We start from the raw sequence: 24,708 nt of genomic DNA, 5'->3' as shown, positions 1-24,708 counted from the left end.
GATCAGAGAGTTTCAATGACTCGCCTCATGTCATCTGTATAATGAGCATCAAAGGGGGGACTTGACAGCCCATCATCTGACTCTAGATTCAGGTCTCTATCCACTGCCAACCCCTGTGTGGGGGGAGATGAATGGGTATATATGGCCTCTGCCCTTTGAGAATGAATGAATGAATGAATGTAGAAGTGAAAAGGCATTTATTAAATGTTTACTTACCCTGTGCCAGATGCCATGCCAATCTCTGGAGATGCAAATACAAAAAACAAGATGATACTTTCCCTCAAGGAGTTTACATTATCATTGGAGAATAGAATTGGGGAGATCATTGGTGGATTGGTGGAGAAGTAATGGAAGGCTGTTTAAAGCATAAGGGACTTGAATAAAGCTTTGAAGGATGGGAAAGAATTGGAAAGGTGGGGGTAGGGGGAATAGAACATGAGCAGATATTGGGAGGCAGAAATAAGTATGCTATATTTGGGAATGGACCAACATTGTTGGAGTGTCAGGCTCATGTTGGAGAGTAATGGGATAAAGAAATAGGAGATAATAAGGAAGGCTAGAAAAAACCAGCAGGAACCAGACAGTGAAGAGCCAAATACCAAAGTGAAACATTTGTATTTTTTCCTAAAAGTCATAGGGATGCCCTAAAGATCCTTGAGCATGGGACTGATATGGTCCAACCTGAGTTTTTGAAGATTATTTGGCAGTTAGACAGAGGATAGATTAGAGAGGGAAGAGAATGGAAGCAAGGAGACCATTTGGGAGGCTGTTGCAATATTCTATGGTCTGCACTGAGATGATGGCTATGAGTGGAGAGAAGGGAATGGTGAAAGATGTGGAGTTAGAATTGATGATTTGGCAGCTTATCAAGGATGATTCCAAGATCCAAGCTGGCATACTTACAAAAAGTTAAGATAAGCCAAAGATCTGAGCAAAGCTAGTCATAGAGCAGCAAGGGCAAAGTCAGGGGCATAGGAGTAGCCAGACTGAGACAGGACCCAAGAAATCAGTAAGTGGAAAGGTCCATGGCAAGGCAGGACATTCAAAGTCTGATAAATGATCCATTCTTAGGAGATCTGCAGGAACAATATAAGGAAGAGGAGGAAAATAGGAAATAGCAGAATCATCTCTTGCAGCTTTTTAGCCCCACTCATCTCCACAGAGATCTAATTCTGAATTAGACAGGCCTGGAGGCCTGTGGGTGATGGCTCCTGAAAAGAGCTTGCTGGGTGATGGGTATGGGGGAGAGCCAAGGCAGGCCCCTGACAGAAGATGCTCGCTAAGGATTTGAGGAATTGAAAGAAAGCCAATCATTATCAATTTCTTGCTGGCTTCTTCCCTTGCAAGTCAGTGGGACATACACGTAGAGGTATGGAAGGGGTTGGCCCAACAATTGACTCTCTGGAGCACAAGGCATGACTGCAACTCCAGAATGGAGACTGAAAAGATCTTGAAAGGTTGATCATTACCCATAATACCACTGCAAAAAGCCCATGACATTGGGAAACACCCATGGTTTTCTTCGGTACTGAAAAGCTACTGCCAATTAGTTGATTTAGTCAGCTTGGGGCCCTTTTTGGTAGGAAAGACCTCATTTCAGAGAACACAGACCTTAGAGGGGAAGTGGTTCAAAATTAAAATAAAATTTATCATACACTGCTGGTCAGTGCTCTGCCCACAAGACAGTTATTGTGACCAAAACCCCGTACCTCATGGTCCCTCTACTTAAGAGTCAGAAAACACTACAAGATGAAGATGATAAGAATTGGACTAATATTTTAAAAGAGAAAAAGATAGGATGTAGGACTATCATAGGAGTCTAGGTCAGAGATACAAAGTTGGCAGGGATATAGTTCAAAATCCTCATTTTATAGCTAAGAAGTTCAGAGGGCTAAGTGGTTTTGCCAAGGTGACATAGGTACTAAATGTTAGAAGATGAGATTAGAACTGTCAACCAGGTGAAACCCACTGCTCAAAACGTAGAGGAGTCCAAGCTGGGTTGAAAGTGGAACAGTTTTATTAGAAGAAAAATCAGATACTAGTGCTGAGGTCCCTGGCACAAGGTACGGAGGCACCCTGCCCAGGAGAGACAGGGGAGGTTTATACTTGAAAACCACAAAGGGGAAGTTCAGGGAGGGGTTGGGGAAAAGAACAGATAGTCTTTCCCAGGAACAGGTAAACATAGAGGCAGGGTATTTTGAAGGAACAGTTGACTGCAAGGCTGGTTTGGGCAAGTTTGGAGGGGGTGGGGGGCACAGCTCAGCAAGGTCAGTGAGTGAACAGCAAAAGCATCTGAGTGAGCAAGACTTTGGCTCTGTGCAGGCTCCTGACTGGCTCCTTTCAGCAAGTAGCCTTGCTCTGTGTCCAGTGCATCTGGCTGGCAAGGTAACTCATAGAAAACAGATATGTCAGTCTCAGGGGTACTTCCACGGAACCTTGGTCTTCCTCCTCCAAAACCAGGGTTCTTTCTAACTGTACCGTATCCAGTGGAAAGGCAGAGGCCCTGGTCTAAAAGTGAAGACTGCTCATTTCCAGAGATTAGGGTATAGAGAGGATAAATGGGATAAAGCCTTGGGATAAACATGGAGTTGCAGTGGTTGGGGAGTATGGAGCTTTATTGGGTGTCCAGAGATAACTCCTTCACTCAACTCCTAACCTACTGGTCTAAATTTTGCCTAAATGTGTAATTATCTTTTGAGAGGGATCCTTTAGACCTACTTTATTTCATAATAACCTCCAATTGACTGGGCCATATTCAGAAGCCTCGGTCATTGTGGATACCTTTGTCAGGCCCACTCTGGAATATACCTAAACAAATATGGCCTCCTGCAGTGCTTTTCTAAAACAGGTTTGATCTGGCCCTCTTGGGCCAGACTTTAGCAAAACCAAATCTAATCTGTAAGCTAAGAATGGCTCTTACATTTTGAAATAAAGTTTTGTTGTGTTTGAAATAGCTGGGGACAAAAGATATTTTCTTGAAGGTCATGCAAAAACAATCAGGCAGGATTTGGCCTTCAGGCCAGCCAAGGAGATTGGACTGAGCCCTTTCTCCATCTGGACTTCCATGCTTTGAGCGGATAGGAGATAGGATGCCACTAAACTTTGCATTCCTATCTCTATGTTTTTTGTTGTTGTTAAGTTCTTTCAGTCATGCCCAATGCTTAGTGACCCCACTTGGGGTTTTCTTGGCAGAAATACTAGAGTGGTTTGCCATTTCCTTCATCATCTCATTTTACAGATGAGGAAACTGAGGCAAACAGGGTTCAGTGACCTGCCTAGGCTCACACAGCTCATAAGTGTCTGAGGTCAGATTTGAACTCAAGAAGATGAGTCTTCCTGACTCTGGTTCCAGCACTCTGTACAATCTACCACTCACTCCTTTCCTTGTGTTTGATAAGTAGTAAAATATGATGAAAAGTTCTTGGGAGATGAAGACTGAATACCCATGCCATTCTAGCTGTTGGAAACAGATTAAATTCAATGCAATAAACTAAGTGCTATGCTAGGCAGTGTGCTAAATACAAAAGTGAAGTAGACCTGGTACTAGCCCTGCTAGAGTTTAAAACCCAGAAAGGCAATAAGACACTCAGGAATTGTAATACAAGACAAAATGGAATAAGCATCATTGGAGAAATGTACAGAAGATGCCAGGGGAGAATTAAAGGAAAACAAAGCTAACTGTTGGCTGGGACAGATCAGAGGTGACTTTGTAGCCTTGAATGATGAATAGGAATTTGATAGAAAAAACGGTGGTGGGGGTGGCAGAACAGGGCATCCTAGGCAAAGGGAACAGCATGAGCATAAACAGAGGGAAAGAACACTTAACTGAAAATAGTTCACCCTTATACAAGTGAATGAGTATGAAGGAAGAGATGCCTCCGTAATATCAGTGGGCAATGTGGAGTAGTAGAAAAAACACTAAGCTTTGAAATCATAGGAGACTGGCGTTCAAATCCTACCTTAGACATTTATTGGTTTTGTGACTGTGAGCAACACCCATTCAAGTGCTCGAGATTAGGTAAGAATCAAGGCAAAGCATGGCCTCTTTTACCTAGTCAAATTATACATACATATACATATATATACATTTACCTACATACATACATATATTGGAAGGAGGAAGACCCCTAGGCTTTCTGGCCCAAACAGAAACAGTTGCTTTTTATACTTACTCTGAGTCATCAGAGTCCAAACAATGACCAAATGAAGCCAAGGTCTCCCAACACATCCTGGGCTTTCTCCAGTTGTCCTGGTCTGTGTCTTGCCAAAGGACCCAGAAGGCTTTGGAGGAGACAGTATGGTGACTTTGCAAAGCCCTGCCTCACTTCAATCCAATTCACTTGCACATCATGGCATCACTTCCTTGATGTCATGTCCTCTTCGAGAACAAGGAACAAACAGCAGTGACAGCCTTGAGCTCTGAGGCTCAATTTCTTTTTCTACATAATGGATATAAAATTTCAAGTGGTACTTACATCTTAGAGTTGTTGTGAGGATCAAGAGACCTGATGTATGTAAAGCATTGAACAACTTAAAAATTCTGAATAAATCTCATCTGTTATTATTGATACGGAAAGTGAGGTCCAAAGAGATTCAATAATTTGTCCAAGGTCACACAGGTGATAAGTAACAGAGTCAGGATTTGAACCTAGCTATTTTTACTCTAAATCTAGAGCCCTTTCTGGCCCACTTCCCATGGGTTTTGAATAGAAGATGATGAATTTATTTTTGGACTAGGTTTTGTATATGTGCTTATGTGGAACCACTTCTCTTATTGCCCCAACTTGTACTCTTGGGCTCCCAAAGTGTATCTGTCACTCTCAGGTACAAGGATTTAGTTGAGGAGTGGGGAACCTGTAGCAGTGTGTATTCTAGTAGATATTCTCAAAATTCTCTTCTAGGCTCAACTTCTACATTTCCATGACTTATGCTATAATAGTTTACCTCAATTTCCCTAATCTATAGAGTAGGAAGGATCATTTTTCTACACCTCTCTGCTTTCTAGGGGAAGCTTCAAGGGCCCTTGGGTGTGTGGGGCACTGGGTTTTTTCCCTGTGGGGGAGGGGAGCCATTCTGCAGTGAGTCTCACTCAAGCTCCTCCCTTTGCTGTCTCCTAACAGGACTGAGATGCGCTGGCCCTAGCTGTTCTCTGGCAGCATGTCTGGGGTGTCCGAGCCCCTGAGCCGGGTGAGGGTGGGCACCCTGCGCCGGCCTGACGTTCCCCCAGAACCTGTGGTGGTGGTGCCTGTGGATGTGGAAAAGGAGGACGTGAGAATCCTTAAGGTCTGCTTCTACAGCAACAGCTTCAACCCTGGGAAGAACTTTAAGCTGGTCAAGTGCACTGTGCAGACAGAGATCCAGGTAAGGGTTGGGTATGAGTGAGGTGGACTGAGCTAGTCCCACCTTTGTCTCTTAATGGCTGTGTGAACTTTGGCCAAATTTAACCACTCTGGGTCTCAGTTTACTCATCTGTAAAATGAAAGAAGTGGACTAGATGACTTTCAGCTCTTCATCCCATGATCTTTTCTTTCCTTTGAGCAATATATATGTTGTGCTATATAATTTTCTTTTATTCGTTCATTCACTTATTCATTCATTCATTTTTATTGATTGATATGCTTGTTGTCTGCCCCATTAGAATGTAGGCTTCTTGCAAGAAAGTACTGGTTCATTATTTGTACCTGTATCCCCAGTGCCTAGCACAGTGCCCTGGCACATAGTAGGCATTTAATAAATGTTTACTTACTTGATTGATTTGGCACTCTCCATCTTATCTATATCTTTCTTAAACTGAGGTGCCCAGGACTAAATCCCACACTCGATATTTGATCTGAAGATGGCAGAGTTCAGTGTATCTATCTCTTCCCTATTCCTGGAAGGTATATCCCTCTTAATGTAGCCCACACTTAGAACCTGTAAGGCCTTGGACAAATCACTTAACACTTGGACTATTACGACACCATTCTGGCTGGTCTAGCCATAAGTCTGTCCCCACTCCAGTCTTTCCTCCACTCAGCTGCCAAAGCAATCTTCTAAAGCATAGGTCTGACCGCATCACCACCCCTTTCCTCACTCAATAAACTGCAATGGTTCCCTGTTACCTCCAGAATCAAATATAAAATTCTCTCCTTAAAGGACTTTTAAAACCCTCAATAACTTGGCTCCTTCCTACCTTTCTAGACTTCCTACACCTTACACCCTCTATATACTCTGCTGTCCGTCTATACAGGCCTCATTATTCCTCAGACATGGCTCACCATGACTTTTCACTGACTGTCACCAATGCCTGGGAGGCTCTTCCCCCCAGCCTCCATCTCTTGGCTCCCCTGGCTTTCTTCAAGGCTTGGCTGCTTCAAGAGGCCTTTCCTGATCCCTCTGACCTATTGTGCCTTTCTCTGAGATTACCACCCACCCTCACTTCAAATATTTTGTTCGAACATGGCTGTTTATATGTATTCTCTCTCCACTGAGTAGGTGAGCTCTTTGATGGAAAGTAGGGGCAGAAACTATGGATTGGGTTTGTCATTGTTTTTGTTGGTTTTTTACCTTTCTTAGCATCCCCAGAGTTTATCACAGTACCTGGAACACAGTAAGCACCTAATAAATTCTGGTTGACCTGATGACTTGTTCATTGGAACTCTCTAATCCTCAGTATCCCAGTCTGTAAGATGAAAAGGATGGATGAGATGAATTGTAAGCTTTCTTAGAACGCGTAGTCTGAGTCCTGTTAGAAGGCCTAGTCCTTATTTTTCAGGATCCCTGCTTCTAGTCTCTCCCCCCATGTATGAATCCTTGCCAGAATGGTAACTACTTTAAGAAATGGTTCTCCCATCACTCTCTGTGAGTAATGGCCAAAGCAGCAGGATATGAGCTAATGGGATTCAATTTTCTATTGGCAATACAAACTTCCTAACAATGAGAATCCCCTCAAGGTGAGGTGGGTTCATTCTCCTTGGAAGTCTTCAGGCAGAGGCCAGAGGACCATGTGTCCAGAATTCTATAGTATCTAAACTACCTAGAATCAAATTCTTAAACTGAGAAAGGCACGGAAGACGTACTAGGGAGGCATAGTATGGAATTGGTAGGGATTTTCCTAGGATAAATCCCCAGGCTTGTCCTACATGTTTATTAGGCTGATTACCTTCTGGGCAGTCTATTCCACCTTCAAATGACTTTAATTATTGGGGATTTTTTCTTTCATCAAATCTGAGTTTTCCTTTTTGTAACTTCTACCTGTTGGGGTAACTAGGTAGTACAGTGGATAGAGCACCAGGCCTGAGTCAGGTAGACTCATTTTCCTGAGTTCCGATCTGGCCTCAGACTCTTACTATCCGTGTGACTCTGGGCAAGTCACTTCATCCCATTTCCCTCAGTTTCCTCATCTATCAAATGAGCTACAGAAGGAAATGACAAACCACTCCAATATCTTTGACAAGAAAATGGTACAGTGGTAAGTGGTACAGTGGATAGAGTGCTGGGCTTGGAATCAGGAAGACTCATCTTCATGAGTTCAAATCTGGCTTCAGATACTTACTAGCTACGTGACCCTGGGAAAGTCACTTAATCCTGTTTGCCTCCGTTCCTCATTTGAAAAATGAGCTGGAGAAGTAAACGGCAAAAGACTCCAGTAGTTTTGCCATGAAAACCCCAAATAGGGTCATGAAGAGTTAGACACAACTGAACAACAACTACGTACTTCAACCAATTTCTGCCCTCTCGGGCATAGTGGAACAAGTATATACAATCCCTCTTCTTCGTGAAGAACATGAACTGCTCCTTAGAGAATGACTACGGGTGAGCTATATTTGACAAAGTATTAAACTTACATTATCAGAGCACATCAAAGACAGAAACAAGGATTTCATGTAAACATTTATGGTAGTATTTGTGGCAGAAAAAATGGAAACGACATGATGCCATCCACTGGGAAGTGCTGGTAACTAAACAAACTGTGGTCATGAATGTAATTGAATATTAATGAACTGCAAGAAATGACAAATGTAAAGAATTAAGAGAATCTTTGGAAAGGTGCATGAACTGATACAGTGCCAAGTCAGCAGAGTCTGGAAAGTAATCCACACAATCGTCACAATAATGTAAAAAATGGAAAAATATCAATATTCTTATTATTACAGTAAAGAAAACATAGGGGAACTGTTAACATATTAGTCATGAGAAGGTTCAAGATGATAATTTCTCAAAAAGAAACTTAATATACATGTTTTAAATACTCAGCAGTTCTAGTGAGATGTTCCATGTTGCTTCACAGTTACTGTTTCTGTTTTTGCAACTTGACTCCTGTTTGTTAGTAGTTGAGACCTTTTTCTGGTCTTCTAGAATTTTCAGGTCTTTGATCCTAAAACTGGAAAAAATAGCTTAAAATCCATTATTGTATTGTCAGTAGAAAAATGAATCCCATTAGCCCAAATCCTGGTGCTTTGGCCATTATCCAGAGACTGTTTGACGGAGGAACTAAAAGTAATAATCAGTCTTGACCAATAAGGACTAACAGTGATGGATGCCTCCTCTTCAGGACAAAGATGGTGGACTATGGCTGTAGAATGAGGCTACATTGTCAGACATGGCTAATATGTTGGTATGTTTTTGCTTGATTTTTCTTCTTTGCTATATGGCTTCAAGGATTCTGCTGGAAAGAATGAAAGGGGCTGTCATTGGGAATTGACAACACTATAAGAAAGAAAAAAGGGACCAATAAAACATTTTTCAGCATCTCTAATGTTGCTAAGGGAAAAGAAGATATTTTAGGCAGAGGAGTGGGATGGCTAAATTTGCAGAGGCAAGAATGTGCCCAGCATTGGGAGAGAGGGGATATCGAGTCGGTCAGTCTGTCTGGAGCAGACCGTCCGTGTGGGGAATAGAAAGATACGAAGCTGGAAAAGTAGATAGGGACCAGATTGCAAAGAATCTTAAATGTAAGACTGTAGAGTTTGGTTTTATTCTATAAGTACTTAGAGAACTGAAGATTTTTGGCAGGAAAAAATGTGATGAAATTGTTATTTTGGGGATATTAATCAGGCTGTGGCATTTAGGATGGATCACAGGTGGGAGGATGGGAGTCCAGCTAGGAGGCTATTGCAAAATTTCTGCTATGAGGTTGTAGAACCTGAATTAAAGTGGTAGTAGCAGAGAAAGAAAGGAAGGAAGATGTGTGGAAAGAGAGTAGGATTCAGCATTAAGATGCAGTCTTGACTGTCACTCATCAGTCAATCAACAGATGCTTTGCTAAGCACCTACATTTACATATACTGAGTGCTTTATTAAGCTTAATAAGGCACCCGTTATGTCTCAGACACTGTACTAGGAGCTAGGGATACAAAATCAAAAATGAAACAGTCCCTACCCTCGAGGAGCTTATATTCTCTCAGGGGAGACAACTTGTATAACATAAATACGTATATACATAATGTATGCAAAAGAAATATGAGGTAAGTTTTTGAAGGAGGCACCATCAACTAGGGAGGAGAAGGGCAAAAATAATAATAATTCTCATGTAGCAATAGCATTTGAACTGAGATTTAAATACAAATTTAAAAGAAATAGAGATTCTTAGACACAAAAGTGCTGATTGGGTACATTCCAGGCATGGACAGACAAAATAGAATAGCATGTTCGAGCAACAGTCAGAAGGCTAATATGGACTGAATGACTATGGGCAAAACATTTAACCCCTAGATGTAAAAATAAGGAGCTTGAACTAGATGACTTCTAAGGTCCCTTCCAGCTCTAAATCTTTGGTTCTATGACTTTGTGGGAAGGCAGTTTTGAAATAAGAATTGACCGGTGTGATTTTCAATTAGACACAAGAAGGCAAGGAAATGGAAGGACTCAGAGATAATTGATGTTCTAGGCTTGGGTGAATGAGAAAGTGATGACGTTTGAGGGAATGGAGAGATGGTTTAGGGAAGAGAGTAAGTTCAATTTTTGATAGTAGAGTTTCAAATATGGGCCTAGAGTTCAGATATACAGTAAATGAGCCTTCCAAATGTCAGCAAAAAACCAAAAAGGTGAGGACTGAACCTTGGGGTACATCTTGATTTTAGTTGCAGGAGGAAGTTACAGCACAAAAAAAGTCAGAAAAGAAGCAGCCAGAAAGGCAAACTATAATAGTGTCACAGAAACTAAAGGAGAAAAGTTTCAAATTGAGAAGTGATCCAATACTCCAGTTTCAACAGATCTATGATCTCATTGTTGGGAGTATTACCACTACTGATAAGAATTGTAACCCATCTATGCTTCCCCATTCTGTGCAATCCTCATCCATTTCCCCCAATATGTTCATCATGGGGATGCCCTCCTAGTGTTTTTCAGGGCCTTCCTTGTGTTCTCCGAAGCCTGGGTAGATACTGATGGAGCACGTGGGCTGTCCATTTCTTCCTCATTCTTATTGCATAGCAAACGGGTCACACAGTCCTCTGATGATTTCCATTACCTTGCTTCTATTTGACAGTCTTTCATCTGTCAGTCAGTAAATAGGATTTATTAAGTACCAAGTGTGTGCTAAATATTGAGAATAAAAGGAAAGGCACAAGATAGTCTCTGCTCGAGGAGCTCACAGTCTAAAGGGGGGGACAGTTTGCACACAAGTATGTATGAACAAGATATATACAGGATTCACTGGAGACAACCAACAGAGAGAATGCATGAGCATTAAAGTGGATCAGCAAAGACTTCTTGTAGAAGGTAGGTTTTATCTGAGACGTGAAAGAAGCCAGGGAAGCTGGGAGCTGGAGATGAGGAGAGAGAGCATTCCAGGCATGAGATAAAAATGCCTAGAGTTGGGAAATAGAGAATCAGCAAGGAGGCTGCTGTCATTGGATCACAGAGTATGTGGGAGGAGTAAGGCATAGAAAGACTAGAAAGGTAGTATGAAGGACTCCCTAACTGGATTCTAAGTTGCCCTCTAGGATGGCAAAGAGCATGTCTTCCATTTGGAAGGCAGTGTGGCACAGTGGAAAGAGCATTGGACTTAAGAGTCAGGAGCAGCCTGGGATTGTATCCAGATTTGACACTTACTAGCTGTGTGACCATGGGCAAGTCACTTAACCTCTCTGTACTTCAAGCTCCTCTTCAGTAAAATGAAGGGATTGGGCTAGTTGGTCTCTCAGGGATCACTCAGATTGAAATTTGTGATCCTTACCCAGCATCTTTCTAGGCTTGCTTTTTTTCTCTATTTTTTTCCTTAATAGTATTTTATTATTTCCAATTACATGTAAAGATAATTTGCAACACTCATTTTTGTAAAATTTTGAGGTTCAAATTTTTCTCCCTCTCTCTCTTCTCTCCTTCCTCCCCAAGAACACAACAAATCTGATGCAGGTTAGATATGTATAATCACAGTAAACACATTTCCACATTAGTCACATTGTCAAAGAAGAATCAGAACAACACAAGGGAAAACCATAGGAAAGAAAGAACAAAAAACAACAAAAAAGGGAAAATAGTCTGCTTCGATCTGCATCCAGACTCCATAGTTCGTTCTCTGGATGTCTTTAGCATTTTCCATCATGAGTCTTTTGGAATCGTTTTGGATGATTGAATTGCTTAGAAGAGCTAAGTCTATCATAGCTAATCACCTCCCAGTGTTGCTATTGCTGTCACACTGTTCACTTAGCATCGATTCACGTAAGTCCAGGTATTTCTGAAGTCTGCCAGCTCATCGTTTCTTATAGCACAATCATATTTCATTACATTCATATACCACAACTTGTTCAGCCATTCAGTTGATGAGCCTCCCCTCAATTTCTAATTCTTTGCTACCCCAAAAAGAGCTGTTATATTTTTGTATATGTGGTTCCTTTTCTCTTTTTTATCATCTCTTTGGCTTACAGATCTAGGCTCACTTAAAACAAAAGACCAAGTAATAATTCCACATTGCTTTCAAAACTACCCTTCCAAATTTCTTTGTTTCCTTCTGTGAATTTTTTAAATGTTTCTCTCTCTCTCTCTCTCTCTCTCTCTCTCTCTCTCTCTCTCTCTCTCTCTCTCTCTCTCTCTCTATCACTATGACTAATTCCCCCTAACTCTAATTTTGTTATTGTTCAGTTGTTTCAGTCATGTCTGACTCTGTGACACCATCTGGCATTTTCTTGATAAAGATGCTGGAATGGCTTGCCATTTTCTTCTTCAGCTCATTTTACAGATAAGGAAACTGAGGAAAACAGGGTTAAGTGACTTGCCCAGGGTCACACAGCTAGCAAGTGTCTGAAGTTGGATTTGAGCTTAGGTTCTCCTGATTCCTGACCTAGTACTCTATCCACTGTGCTACCTAGCTACCCTTACCCCTGATTCCCCTACACACACACACACACCCTCAATTAAAAACCAAGAAGGGGAAAAAAACCCTCTGTAACAAACAAGTTAGGCAAAACAAATCCACTTGTAACCATTTCCGAAAATGTTTGTCTTCTCCCGAACATTGCATCCGTCACCTCTCTGTCAGAAGGTAGGTAACATGTTTCATCATTGGTCTTCTGGATACATGGATGGTTATTGCTTTGACCAAAGTTTTTCAATCTTTCAAAGATTTTTTTTTCATAGTGTTGTCCTTCTATAACTTGTTTTCATGGTTCTGCTCACTTCAGTCTTCATTAGTTCATCTTACCAGTAATCTCTGAAATAATCTTTTTCATCATTTCTTATGATCACAATTTCTTCAGCCATTGCCTAATTGATGAAAACCTCCCCAGATTCTTGGTCTTTGCTTTTCCTTTTTCCCATTTAATCCTTTAATCAACATTAGGAAGTTTGTTTTACTTGTGAATATTTCTTCCCTTGTATTATTCTCTCTTTTAACCTCCTCTCCCCTCCCCATTTCTGCTTGTTTGATGAACTTCTACACCAAGCCTGTGTGTGTGTGTGTGTGTGTGTGTGTGTGTGTTCAATCCTCCTTTGTCTGTTTCATATAACAGTAAGGTTTGTCTGATTTCTATCTCTAGTTATGAGAAATAGCAAATTCTGTCCCCTTCTTCCTCTTTTCTAGATTAGTGTGTTCCTTTTATCTTTCTTTCATTTTCTTATTTTCAGACGGTCAAAATAGAACCAATCTACCCCCAGTTCCTCCATTTTTCTTATTTAATTCCTCCAATATCTTTTGAAGATATTAAGATACTGAAAGGATACATATTTTTTCTTTCCCTAGTAGGATTTTAGCACTACATCATCATTCAAAACCCTAAAATTGATTCAATATATTTACCTTTCTATATTTCTCTGGACTTTTGTTTTTCTGTTTCAAATTTCCTACTCAGCTCTGGTCTAGTCATCAGATATACTGAAGGTCCTATATTCATTGAAGGTTCATTTCTTTTTTCACCAGTAGGATTATACTCAACTTTGCAGGGTAAGTTATTCTTGGTTGTAAGCCTATATCTTTTAACTTTTCGCAAAGTTAGATTCTAAAATCTTCTCTCACTTATGGTAGAAGGTGGCTGGTTTTATATATATGATCTTGACTATAGTTCCTTGATACTTGAACAACTTCTTTCTGAGTGTTTGATTTTTTTTTTTTAACAAAGATGGTCTGATTTTGGCTATGATATTCTTTGGACTTTTCCGTAGAGCATTTTTTCCCCAGGAAATGATCAGTAGATTCTTTCTATCTTTAATTTCCCCTCTGATTCTAATAGATCTGAGCAGTTTTTGTTTATAACTTCTTTAAATATAGTGTTCAGATTTTTTTAAAAAATGGTTTTTAGAGAATTCAATGATTCTTTCTTTAATGATTTATTCTTTAAACATTTATTATTTTTCTCAAAGCTGTTTCAGATATTGGAGGAGATACAAATTTGGGACCGTGTGTTTGTGAAACTCACAATGTGATGGGGGAATAAGATGAAGAAATAACTATAATATGCAACATTGCATAAGTGAATTACAAGGCAATCAGAACGGAAGGGAGATTGCAGGTGACAGGAGAAAAAATTTTACCAAATAATCCAGTGATTCTTAAATTACTTCCCTCTGACCTGTTTTGCCGGTTAATTATTTTTATATCCAATATCTTACTTTTCTTTCATATTTTCAGTCTTTTGGTTTTTATCTAATATTTCTTGCTATCATTAATTTCTATTTAGTCTATTCTAGTTTTCAGGGAGTCCATTGATTGGGTAAGCTCTTCCACTTTCTCTTCTTATCTATTAATTCTCCTTTCAATTCTTTCCTCTTGAGTTTTGACTTCTTTTTTTAAATCTCATGCTTTTTATCTAGGTATTCATTTCTTTATGGAAAACATTTTTTTTCCATTTGGGTCACTTCTTACAATTGTTATGGACTTGCTTCTTCTGGACGGAATCTCTGTATCTACAATAATTCTTTATATTGATCAATATTTTCTTTGATTTATACATCTCTTCAGTTTTAGTTCCTGAATTGAGGTTTTGTTCAAGGGCCAAGCTCTTCCCCATGCTACCCTTTGGGGGAAGGGTGGTTGGTCCTACTTGGCCTTACCCTGAATCCTTTGGGTCACTGTACTGATCTCTGCTTCCTAAAATTAGGCTCTCCCTAGATCTTTGAAGTTTGTAGTGATACATCTTTAGGACAGAGTGCTAAAGATCTCAGATCCACTGGGCCTGGACCATTCCGAATACTTTCATGCCAGCACAAGTCACTGCTGGTCTCTGAGAACTCCAATGTCCCTTTCCTTGGGTTTTCTGACTATGATAGGTCTTTCTCACCACCCTGAGTCCTTAGGGGAACCTTCCACTCTTGCTGCCTCTGGACATGCAGACCATACATGTCTCTGTTCAGTCTGGGAGGCTGCCAGATGGCCTGTGCTAGCATTGAATTTGTTGACATCCCTCTTTCCTATTGTCCATGCACTTCTAAGTGTCTTTTTGTGTATTTCTGGGGTAGAAAAAAATCCACTTACCCTAGTTGTTTTTATCATCATTATTTTGTCTGGTTGGAATTTCAGGGTTTTGGTGGAGTAGGTTTGTGGGAGCTGGGTAGTCTACCTCCTATTTAGGCAACTATCTAGCCAAAAAGTATGTAGAAACAGACATTCTAAATCTTCCACGGAATAATTCAACAATCATTATTTACACAGTGCTAGAGGTATTACACAGAACCAAACGGAACATGAGGGGCTTAGGATTCCTTGAATATCTTCTTTCATCTTTGTATTCCTAGTGTCCAGCACCCATCATAATGCATTGCTCATAATGTTTGTTAGATTTAGGAGTAAAGAGATGGACAGAAATTTGGCATTTAGGAAGAATTAGTTTTTGTAATGGGGAAGTTAGGGCTCACTTCCCAGCCTTGTAAATGGCTTTCAATTTCAGGAGAATGAGATAAGTGCTCTAAGAGGGGTATAAAGTACAATGAAATTATTTCTGGCTGGACAGGGAGGAGGGTAAGCTGGAAAACAGAGAAGAAATGGTATTTGAACCACACCTTGAAGGATCAGCAGGCTATTTCAATAAACAGTGATAGAAGTAAGAGCATTTCAGGCAAAGGATAAATTGTTGTTTTTGTCAGTGTAAGAAACTTCTATTTTGAAGCCTCCCTTCCCCAATGCAGGTGTGCAACTTATCCATACTTTATAATCTTAGGAAGATTGCTTAGACCACTGAAAAATTAAATGAATTCCTTCATGACTACACAGTCATTATGTTTTAGAGGCAGGGCACGAACCTAGATCTCCCAGACACCAGGTCAGGCTTTCCACCTATTGTGACATTTTATCTTTTAGTGCAAAGATAGAGAGGGGAACATTTGGAAGTGTGTGATAGGAATGGCAGGTTGAGGTGGTGTGTTGGGCATCAAAGGGTGGTATGAGATATGGCTGCATAGGTAGATGGAGGACAGATCTTTCAAATCCTTGAGTGCCAGGTTAAAGAGTTTAGACTTTATAAACAAATTCCCCTGACACCTCTTGCTGGCAAATGCTATGAATGTGCATTGCCACATGCCAACCAGTGCCATGTTTTCCTGCTCTGCTAGCCACGTACCTCATATTTACCACTTTGTCCAGGTCTTACTTCTAAAGATGTAACTAATCCAATCATAAGTTTTTAATGCAGTAATAGAAAGTGATTTGTCTATAGCTTGCTACATGAATATCTTTTGGCTGCAGTGACTAAAGGAGAGAAGTCGACAGGAGTTGCGAGAGAAGGGAGTTTGGGCACCCATCCCAACTCTTCCTTCCTCTCTTGAATTTTCTCCCTATTCTCATTTCACTTTTAGTTTTTTTGTCTCCAAACGTCCTTGTGCATATCCCACCTCATTCTCTGCTCTCATAGTCTTCCATTGCCCTTTTGTTCTTGATCTCCATGGTTGAAACAGGTGTGCCCAGGCTCCCCGCCTGTCTCTGGCCTCGTCTCATGGTCCTTCTCATCTTAGTTTAGTTTCCATCATCCAGTTCACAGGCAAATTCTGGTCGGTCTCACCTTCCATGGCACCTCAACTTTAGAGACTCAATTTTCTTTGTATAAAATGAAGGGGTTGGGCTAGGTGACCCCCAAAGTCCCTTCTAACTCTAATTTGTGATCCCATTAATTAACCAACAGTAATTCTTAAGTGCCTGCTCTGGCCCAAACACCATTGCAGACATTGGAATGTTGTTGTTGAGTTGTTTTTCAGTCTTGTCCAATTCTTCATGACCCCATTTGGGGTTTTCTTGGAAAAGATACTACACTGCTTTGCTATTTCCTTCTTCAGTTCATTTTACAGATGAGGGAACTGAGGCAAACAGGGTTAAGTGACTTATCCACGGTCACACAGCTAGTAACTGTCTGAGGCTGGGTTTGAACTCAGAAAAATGAGTCTTCAGGGCCAGCACTCTATCCACTGCACCACCTGGCTGCTCTCAATCATCTTTAAGTACCTGCTGTGTGCTAAACACTGTTCTATACATTGGGGTATGAACATGGTAATAGTAATAATAGCATTTGTATTGTGTTTTGAGGCTTGGAAAGCGCTTTACATATATAACTCATTTAATACTCACAACAACCCTATCAGACGGGTGCTATTATTATCCCCATTTTACAGACGAGGAAACTGAGATGCAGAGCAGTTAAATGACTTGCCCAGAGTCACACAGCTAGTAAGTGTCTGGGGGGTGGATTTGAGCTTAAATCTTCCTCTAGACCCAGCACAGCTTCCATTGCATCACCTAACTGCCTCTCCAAAATGTGATCAGTTCTGCCATCAAGGAATTCGAATTCTACTGGGGAGAATAACATGGCCACAGATCACAAAATGCAAAATACATAAAAGGTAAACAATAGATGAATTTTTGTAACATGGGGGAGGGATTGTGGGTAGGGAGTAGGATCAAAAAAGGCCTCAGATAGATCCTTTGCTGCTTAATTAATCTAATGATCAATGCCTATGATGTTCGGAACACTTCTCTGGGTGCTGGGATGGCTTTGAAGAGATAGGGAGTGAGAGGACACAAAATAACTGTAAAGACTATAGTTTGCATTTATGTGGTTCCTTAAACAGAAGCCTGGAAGACCTAGGTTTAAGGCCAACCTCTGACACATACTCCCCATGAAAACTTTTGTTACTCAGTTGTTTTCAGTCCTGTCCAACTATCCGTGAGCCCATTTGGGGTTGTCTTGGCAAAGATTCTGGAGTGATCTGCCATTTCCTTCTCCAGCTCATTTTACAGATAAGAAAAATGAGGCAAACAGGGTTAAATGACTTGCTTAGGACCATACAGCTAGCAATATCTGAGGCTGGATTTGAAATCTGGTCATCCTGACCATGTGCCACCTAGCTGCCTATGAGAGCCTAGGCAAGGCATTTAGCCTCTCATTTAATCAGCCAAAGTCAGATTTGCCTGCCATGCCCAGAAAAACTCCCCAATGTTACCTGCATCAGATTAAAAAAGTCGTTGGGAAAAGTTTGACAAAATAAATAAAAATTGCTATAACATAGATAATGTTGATGTGTGGTTTCCTAAGTCAAAATGTAGCCCACAGGGATCTATTTCTTTTTTGTTTGTTTTTGCTAGGGGGGGAGTAAGGCAATTGGGGTTGTCATTTGCCCAAGGTCATACAGCTAGTTAGAGTCAAGTATCTGAGGACAGATTTGAACTCAGATCCTACTACCTCCAGGGCTGGTACTCTACTCACTGCACCACCTATCTGCCTCAATTCATTTCTATTTGAGTTTGACAACACTATTCTTGAGAACTCTGTAAGACTCCAAACTGAAGGTGCCTACTTGAATTGGTATGTTGAGTTTCCTCACCTTATACTGGTGAAATCACAGGTCCAGTCTCCATCCTTATCCTTCTTCTACAATAACATTGAGATGCATAGTACAAACATGACAGGATCATAGAACCACAGCTGGAAGGAACTTCAGGGGCTCCCTGACCCATCCCCTAATTTTACAAATGGGGAAATGGAAACTGAGGGAAGTTAAGTAACTTGCTCAAGGTCATAAAGGTAGTAAGAAGTTAAAGGTGGGACCCAGGCCTTCTGACTCAGCATTCTTTCCATCATGCTGCACCCCCATTTTACAGATGAAAGCAAAAACAAAAAGCTAAGCTGGAATTAAAACTTACATCCTCTGACTCCAAATCCTCTTTCTACTTTATCATTGCTTCTCTCCCTGTGGAAGCCAAGGAAATTCAGGTATAGAAAAAAGATCCAATGATTACCCTCTCCAGAAAAAAAGGGAACTGGAAGTCAAGTCCACAGCTTCAAAAGCCTTGATAGTTCCATCTGATTGATGGAAAGACTTTTTCATAATATTTAGAGTGACTGGAATTGAGGAGTTTAGATTCAAAGTTTTTATGGCTTTCCATCCATTCAACTGCTGCCTAAGTGTTCTTTTTATTTCATGGTCAGAGTAATTGGGGAGTGGGGGAGTTATAGGAACTAGATCTAAATTGGGACAGAGCAGGGACTGAGGTAGTATTTTCTTTCATTTTTATTTCCTTGTTAGCCATGATGTAAAAGACAACAAAACAAGAAAAATAAAGTAAAAAGAAGTATACTTCAATCTGCATTCGGATTCCATAAGTTCTTTCTCTGGAGGTAGATAGCATTTTTCATCATTAGTCCTTTGGAATTATCTTGGATCATTGTATTGCTAAGAATAGCAAAGTCATTCCAGTTGATCATCACATAGTAATGCTGTTACTGTGTATAATGTTTTCCTGATTCTACTCACTTCACTTTGCATCAGTTCATGTCAGTCTTCTCAGGTTTTTCTGAGAGCATCCTGCTTATCATTTCCTATAGTACAATAGTATTCCATCACAATCGTATACCACAGTTTGTTCAGCCATTTTCCAATTGGAGGGCGTCCCCTCAATTTCAAATTCTTTGCCATGATGTTGTATTTTAAAGAGAAAAGGAATCAAGACTATGAAGGGCTCCACCTTCCTGTCAGTCTCCCAGGCTTTCAGCCTAGATATCATGCTCTCTCACCACCCTGTCCCCTTACCTCTCCCCTGCCCCAGTCCAATCTGTTGTCAAGGCTTCTGATTTCTGCCTTGGTAACATCTCTCCATGTTACTCTTTCTTTCCTCTGACATTACTACCACCCTGGAGTGCGCGCTCATGACCTCACACCTAGACTAATGCAGTAGTTGGCTCATTGGTTCTCTTTGCCTCAAGTCTCTCCCCACTCTAGTCCATCCTCTACCAGCTGCCAGCGGGATCTTGCCTAAAGCATAAGGCTAACCATGTTATCCTCCCATTTAGTCAACTTAGTGTTTCCATATTAGCTCCCGGTTCAAACATAAAATCCTCTATTTGATATTCACACCCCTTTATAATCTTGTCCCTCCTAAATTACTCTCTCCTATCTCACATACTGTGTGATCCAGTGACACTGGCTTCCTTGCTGTTTCTCAGACTAGACGTTCACTTATTGTCCCCCAGGCTGGGACTCTCCATCCTCACCTTTGCCTTCTAGCTTCCCTGGCTTCCTTCAAGGCTCATCTAAAGCCAAACCTTCTGTAAGAAGTCTTTTGCAATATCCCTTAGCCCCAGCACCTTCCCGCTGCTGACTATCTCTAGCTTATCCTGTCTAAATCTTATTTGTGCATGTGTGTTATCTCTTCCCTTTGACTGTAAGCTTCATGAAAATGGGGATTGTTATTTACTTTTCTTTATGTCTTCAGCACATAATAGTGCTTAATAAATTCTTCCCGACTGATGTGCTGATTGACCAATGTAGAACCATAGTAAAGGTCCAAATCAAAAGTTTAGAACTGGCAGGGATCTTCTAGTGAATCCAACCCCTAATTTTACAGGCAATAAAGTGGACTTCTCTTGCTCAGTTTTTGAGAATGATCTATGTATCACACACACACACACACACACACACACACACACACACACACACACACACACACACACACACACACACACTCTGAAATGAGGCAGCCTGGGGGAGCTGGGAATCCAGGAATCCTGCCTCCTAGTACTATGATTTTCTCTCTGGCCAGGCCCACCTTCCCAGCTTCTGTGTCATTTGGGTCTGATTCTCTGGCCTGGACACTCTTCCTCTTCACTTTATGGGTCCTTTTCAGACACAGTTGTCTGATTTCCTGTGGTTTTTGTGCCAAAAGGCCAGGCCCCTGCTTAACCCCCCCCCCCCCCCCCCCCACACACACACATACCCCTACACCTACACACTCACATATACACATACCCACACCCAGACCCACCCACGCATGCACACATGCACACATACACCCCCCCAACACACACGTACACACTTCAGACTCCTCACATCTTGGCCACAAGAAGCTTTACTCCAGAAAATGGCAGTTCCCCTTTTTGTCCACTGTAAGATCAAACCCAGGCCCTGGGTCAACAGAAATATCTTGCTCCCCATCCCCCACCCCCGGCCTTCTTTGATTAAGCCATAAGCACTCTCCATTTTTTCACTTGGTCTCTGTTTACAGCTTCCACGTCTGTCCCTTATCAGTCTGAACACTCTGTACCAGGAATGTCTCTGAGTCTTGCCAAGTTTGTCCAACACTCCTCCCCGATGGATCTCTTGAATCCCCACTCCCCCATTAGGATCTCCCCCACCCTTTCTCCTTGATTATAAAGAAACAAGCTGCAGATCCTTATACCAAATGGGATGACACTGGTTTAAAATGCTGGTGCCTAATTAATTATTTGTTGATTGTTAGCGTGTTCTCTTTCTTTCCCCCTTTCTCCCTCCCTCTCTCTCTCTCCCATTGTCTCCCCTCTCTCTCCCCTCTTTCCCTCCTTTCTTCCTCCTCTTTCCCCACTTCTTTCTCCCCTTTCCTTCTTCTGCTTCCCCCTTCTCTTCCCTCCTTTCTTCCCTCTGTCTCCTCTTCTCTTTCCCATCTCTTCCCCCTCTCTCCTTCCTTTTTCTCTCTCTTTCTCTTCTCTTTCCCCATCCATCTCCATCTCCCCCTTCTCTTCCTCCTCTTCCCTGTCTCTTCCACTTCTCTTTCCCCCTCTCTTCCCCTCTTTCTTCCCCCATTTGCCTCCTCCTCCATAGCATAGTATGTGCTTACTATACAGTAAGTGGAGTCCTGGAGTAGACTTCAGAGATCCTTGGGTTCTAGTACCACCACAGACATTTGTTGTTTGCTCTGAGACTTTGGGCAAGCCACTTAGACTCGTTGAGCCTCAATTTCCTTGTCTGTGAAACTGAGGTAATAATAATACCTACCTTGTCAGACTACTGTGACTATCAAATGAAGTGATCAATGAATGAATTAAAAAGTATTTATTATATATATATACTATAGACAAAGCACTCATGCTAAGCACTAGAGAGACAAATAGAAAAGTGGAGTCAATCTCCAGCTCTCAAGGAGCCCACATTCTAATAGGGGAGATAATACACTTGGGAGTTTTCATCTACAAGTCATATAATGCATGTAAAGCCTTTATAAACCTTTAGAGCTGTGTAAATGTTTGTTATTATTATGTCACACAAGGAGGTTGGATTGGGTAGCCTATGAGGCAGTAGGTGGTACTTTGGGTAGAGCACTGGACTTGGAGTTAGGATGACTTGACTGAATCTTGCTTCAGATTCCTCTTAGCTGCATGATCCTGGTCAAAGCATTTAACCTCTCTGCCTCATTTTTCTCATCTATAAAATGGGGATAATGCTAGTCCTTACTTCCCAGGGTTGTGGTAAGGAACAAATGAGATAATGTATATAATGTGCTTTGCTAATCTTAAGATACCATATAAATAAATGCTAGCTGTAGATTTATGAATTTGTGAGCCTATGGGAAATTGCCCTTTGTTTTAGACCTGAGCATTTATCAGGGTAGGGACCTCCCTGTACCAATGCAGATGGACACTTTTTCTCCAACATATAGTTTTGGAGAGTTGCCTGTAGGTCTTAGGATGGAAGTAAAATGACCAAGACACAGGGTCATTATGTGTCCTAGGTAGGACTTGAACCTTGGTTTTCCTGACTTTAAGACTGGCCTTCTTCTATCTACCACATGACTCTGACCAAGATATGGGTGTGAAACACCCAAAATTGCATTATGAAAATGGAAAGTAGTACTCAACATCTTTCACATCTGTCCCCTTCTCTCATTCATATGTCCAATATCCCAGTTTAGTCCCCCATCATCTCTTGCCTAAAATACTTCAGGAGTGACCTGGTTCTAGGTTCCCCCTTCTCCAATTCATCCTCCATACAACAACCCCTAGCATCTTCCTAAAGTACAGGTCTGACTCTATCACTCCCCTGCTTAACAAGCTTCATTGGCTCCCTATTTCCCCTGGATAAAATATCAACTCTTCAATTAGAAGTTTAAAACCTTTAATAGTTGTAACAGTGAGGACCCTGGCATTCACAGGAGGGCCTGCTGTACAAATTCTTAGATCTGCTTTTCTAAAAGTAAAGCAACTTTTGAGGGGTCAACAATCACTTTAATCAAATACAAGCAGAGAAATAAAGAACAACAGACAGGGCTTCCAACTGTCTGACAGTAAGTAATACATACATCACAGATAAACAGACAGATGCAACCGTGTAACCATACATACATAGTTACCAGAGGTTTTCAACATCTAGGTTTTCAAAGCTGGGGGGCTCCTTAGCAGCTACCCAGAGTTTTATCTGGCCAAAAAAACACTTCCAATGAGTAAGCCCCAAAGTAAAAACTCACCTTAGAGTATTTATATACTTTTCAGACCTTGAAGGTACAACCCTCTGACCCAATACCTCAATAGAAATTAACAAAAGGTATTGAGGCCTATTAGTGGACAGGTAAGATCTTTAACTTTCCCCTTCCACCCCCATTAACCTTACATTAATATTACAACAGTCTGACTCCAGAGTACTTTCCCAAACTTATTTCATATTAGACCCTTCCCTGCAATATCTTCTCCAGCTAAACTGGATAATGATATAATATTTATAAAATACTTAGCAGAGTGCCTGGCACATAGTAGGTGCCTAATAAATGATTGTTCCCTTCCATTTCCCTTTAAACTGGCCTGTTTACTGTTCCTCAAACATTCTATTGTCCACCATTGTGTTTTTGCACAGGTGACTCCATCTGCCTAGAACACCCTCTCTTTTTACTTCTAGCTCTTATAAGGCTTATCTCTCTTTAAGACATTCAAAGTGGGGCAGCTAGCTGGTGCTAGGTGGGGCAGCTAGCGGGTAGAACACCAGCCCTGGACTCAGGATAACCTGAGTTCAGATCTCACCTCAAACATTTGACACTTACTGTGTGACTCTGGGCAAGTCACTTCACCCTGATTGCCTCACAAAAGCAAAATAAAATAAATAATTGAAAAACAAAACAAAAGAAAGAGACTCATCTGAAGAGCCCTCTTCTTTATCCTCTTAGTGTTTTCTCCTTCCTCAAATGACCTTGTACTTACTTAACTGTATAGAAGCCCCTAGAAGAATGGAATCTCTTTTTGTGTCTCCAGTGCCTGCTTAGCATGGTGCCTGGTATATGGTATGCACTAAATAAATACTTGTTGAATTTAGTTAAATTAGAATAAATTAGAACCAAAGGTGGAATTGACTTCAGAGGTCACAACCTGTTTAACCCCCCTGCTTGGTATTGTCTCTGTAGGCTCCTTGGGTCTGCTGTTGATATTTTCCAGTGTCCATTGCAATTTGTAAGATTTCCTACTTGTGGAAGGATCAGTCAGTGAACAAGCATTTATTAAGCACCAACTATATGCCCCGTACTTTGCTAAGCACTAGGAGAAGTCATTTAGGCATAGGCACATAGGCACATAGGCAGTTTAAGGAGATTGAGTAATGACCCTGACCACTAACTAAATCTAAGCAAGTCAGTTTCCCTCCTTTTAAAAATTAGGGTGGTGAACTTGATGATTATATAGATCGTGCCATCAGCATCCTCTGTGTAGTATCCTGGTAGAACACTGTACTTGAAGTCAAGAAGAACTGAATTTCACTCTTACCTCACTTAACAGATATACAACCACAGACAAATCCCTTAGCCTCTTTTCATTTGTAAAATGAGGATAATGCTAACATCTACTTCCTGGGCTTGTTAGGTGGATCAAATGAGATAATGCCTATAAAGTGCTCTGAAAACTTTAAAACGCTATATACATGTCAGTTATTATTATTTTGATAACTGTGGTGTGCCCTCAGTATACACTTGGTTGGTGTCTCAGGTGACACCTGAGATACTTCCATAGCAGTTCTGCTCTAGACCTAGATATTTTTCAACTTTCTACAAACCTACAGAAAAGCAGGCTTTCAACCAATTGATTAATC

At 41.1% G+C, this 24,708-nt stretch overlaps 1 protein-coding gene across 8 annotated transcripts in view; it reads left to right on the top strand.

The window, feature by feature from the left end:
* Window positions 1–24,708, top strand: part of PTK2B (protein tyrosine kinase 2 beta) — a 166,246-nt gene that overhangs the window by 87,445 nt on the left and 54,093 nt on the right. For all 8 annotated transcript variants that reach the window (XM_072633852.1, XM_072633858.1, XM_072633851.1 and 5 more), the window contains one exon: window positions 5,121–5,361. In XM_072633852.1, the coding sequence (XP_072489953.1) occupies window positions 5,158–5,361 (204 nt within the window). In that variant the 5' untranslated portion in view covers window positions 5,121–5,157. The remainder of the gene's footprint in view (window positions 1–5,120; window positions 5,362–24,708) is intronic.

This window comes from Notamacropus eugenii, chromosome 1, assembly GCF_028372415.1.
Source record: "Notamacropus eugenii isolate mMacEug1 chromosome 1, mMacEug1.pri_v2, whole genome shotgun sequence".
Lineage (NCBI taxonomy): Eukaryota > Metazoa > Chordata > Mammalia > Diprotodontia > Macropodidae > Notamacropus > Notamacropus eugenii.
Note: the sequence above shows the minus strand (reverse complement) of the source record. Positions and strands in the feature narration are given on the sequence as shown.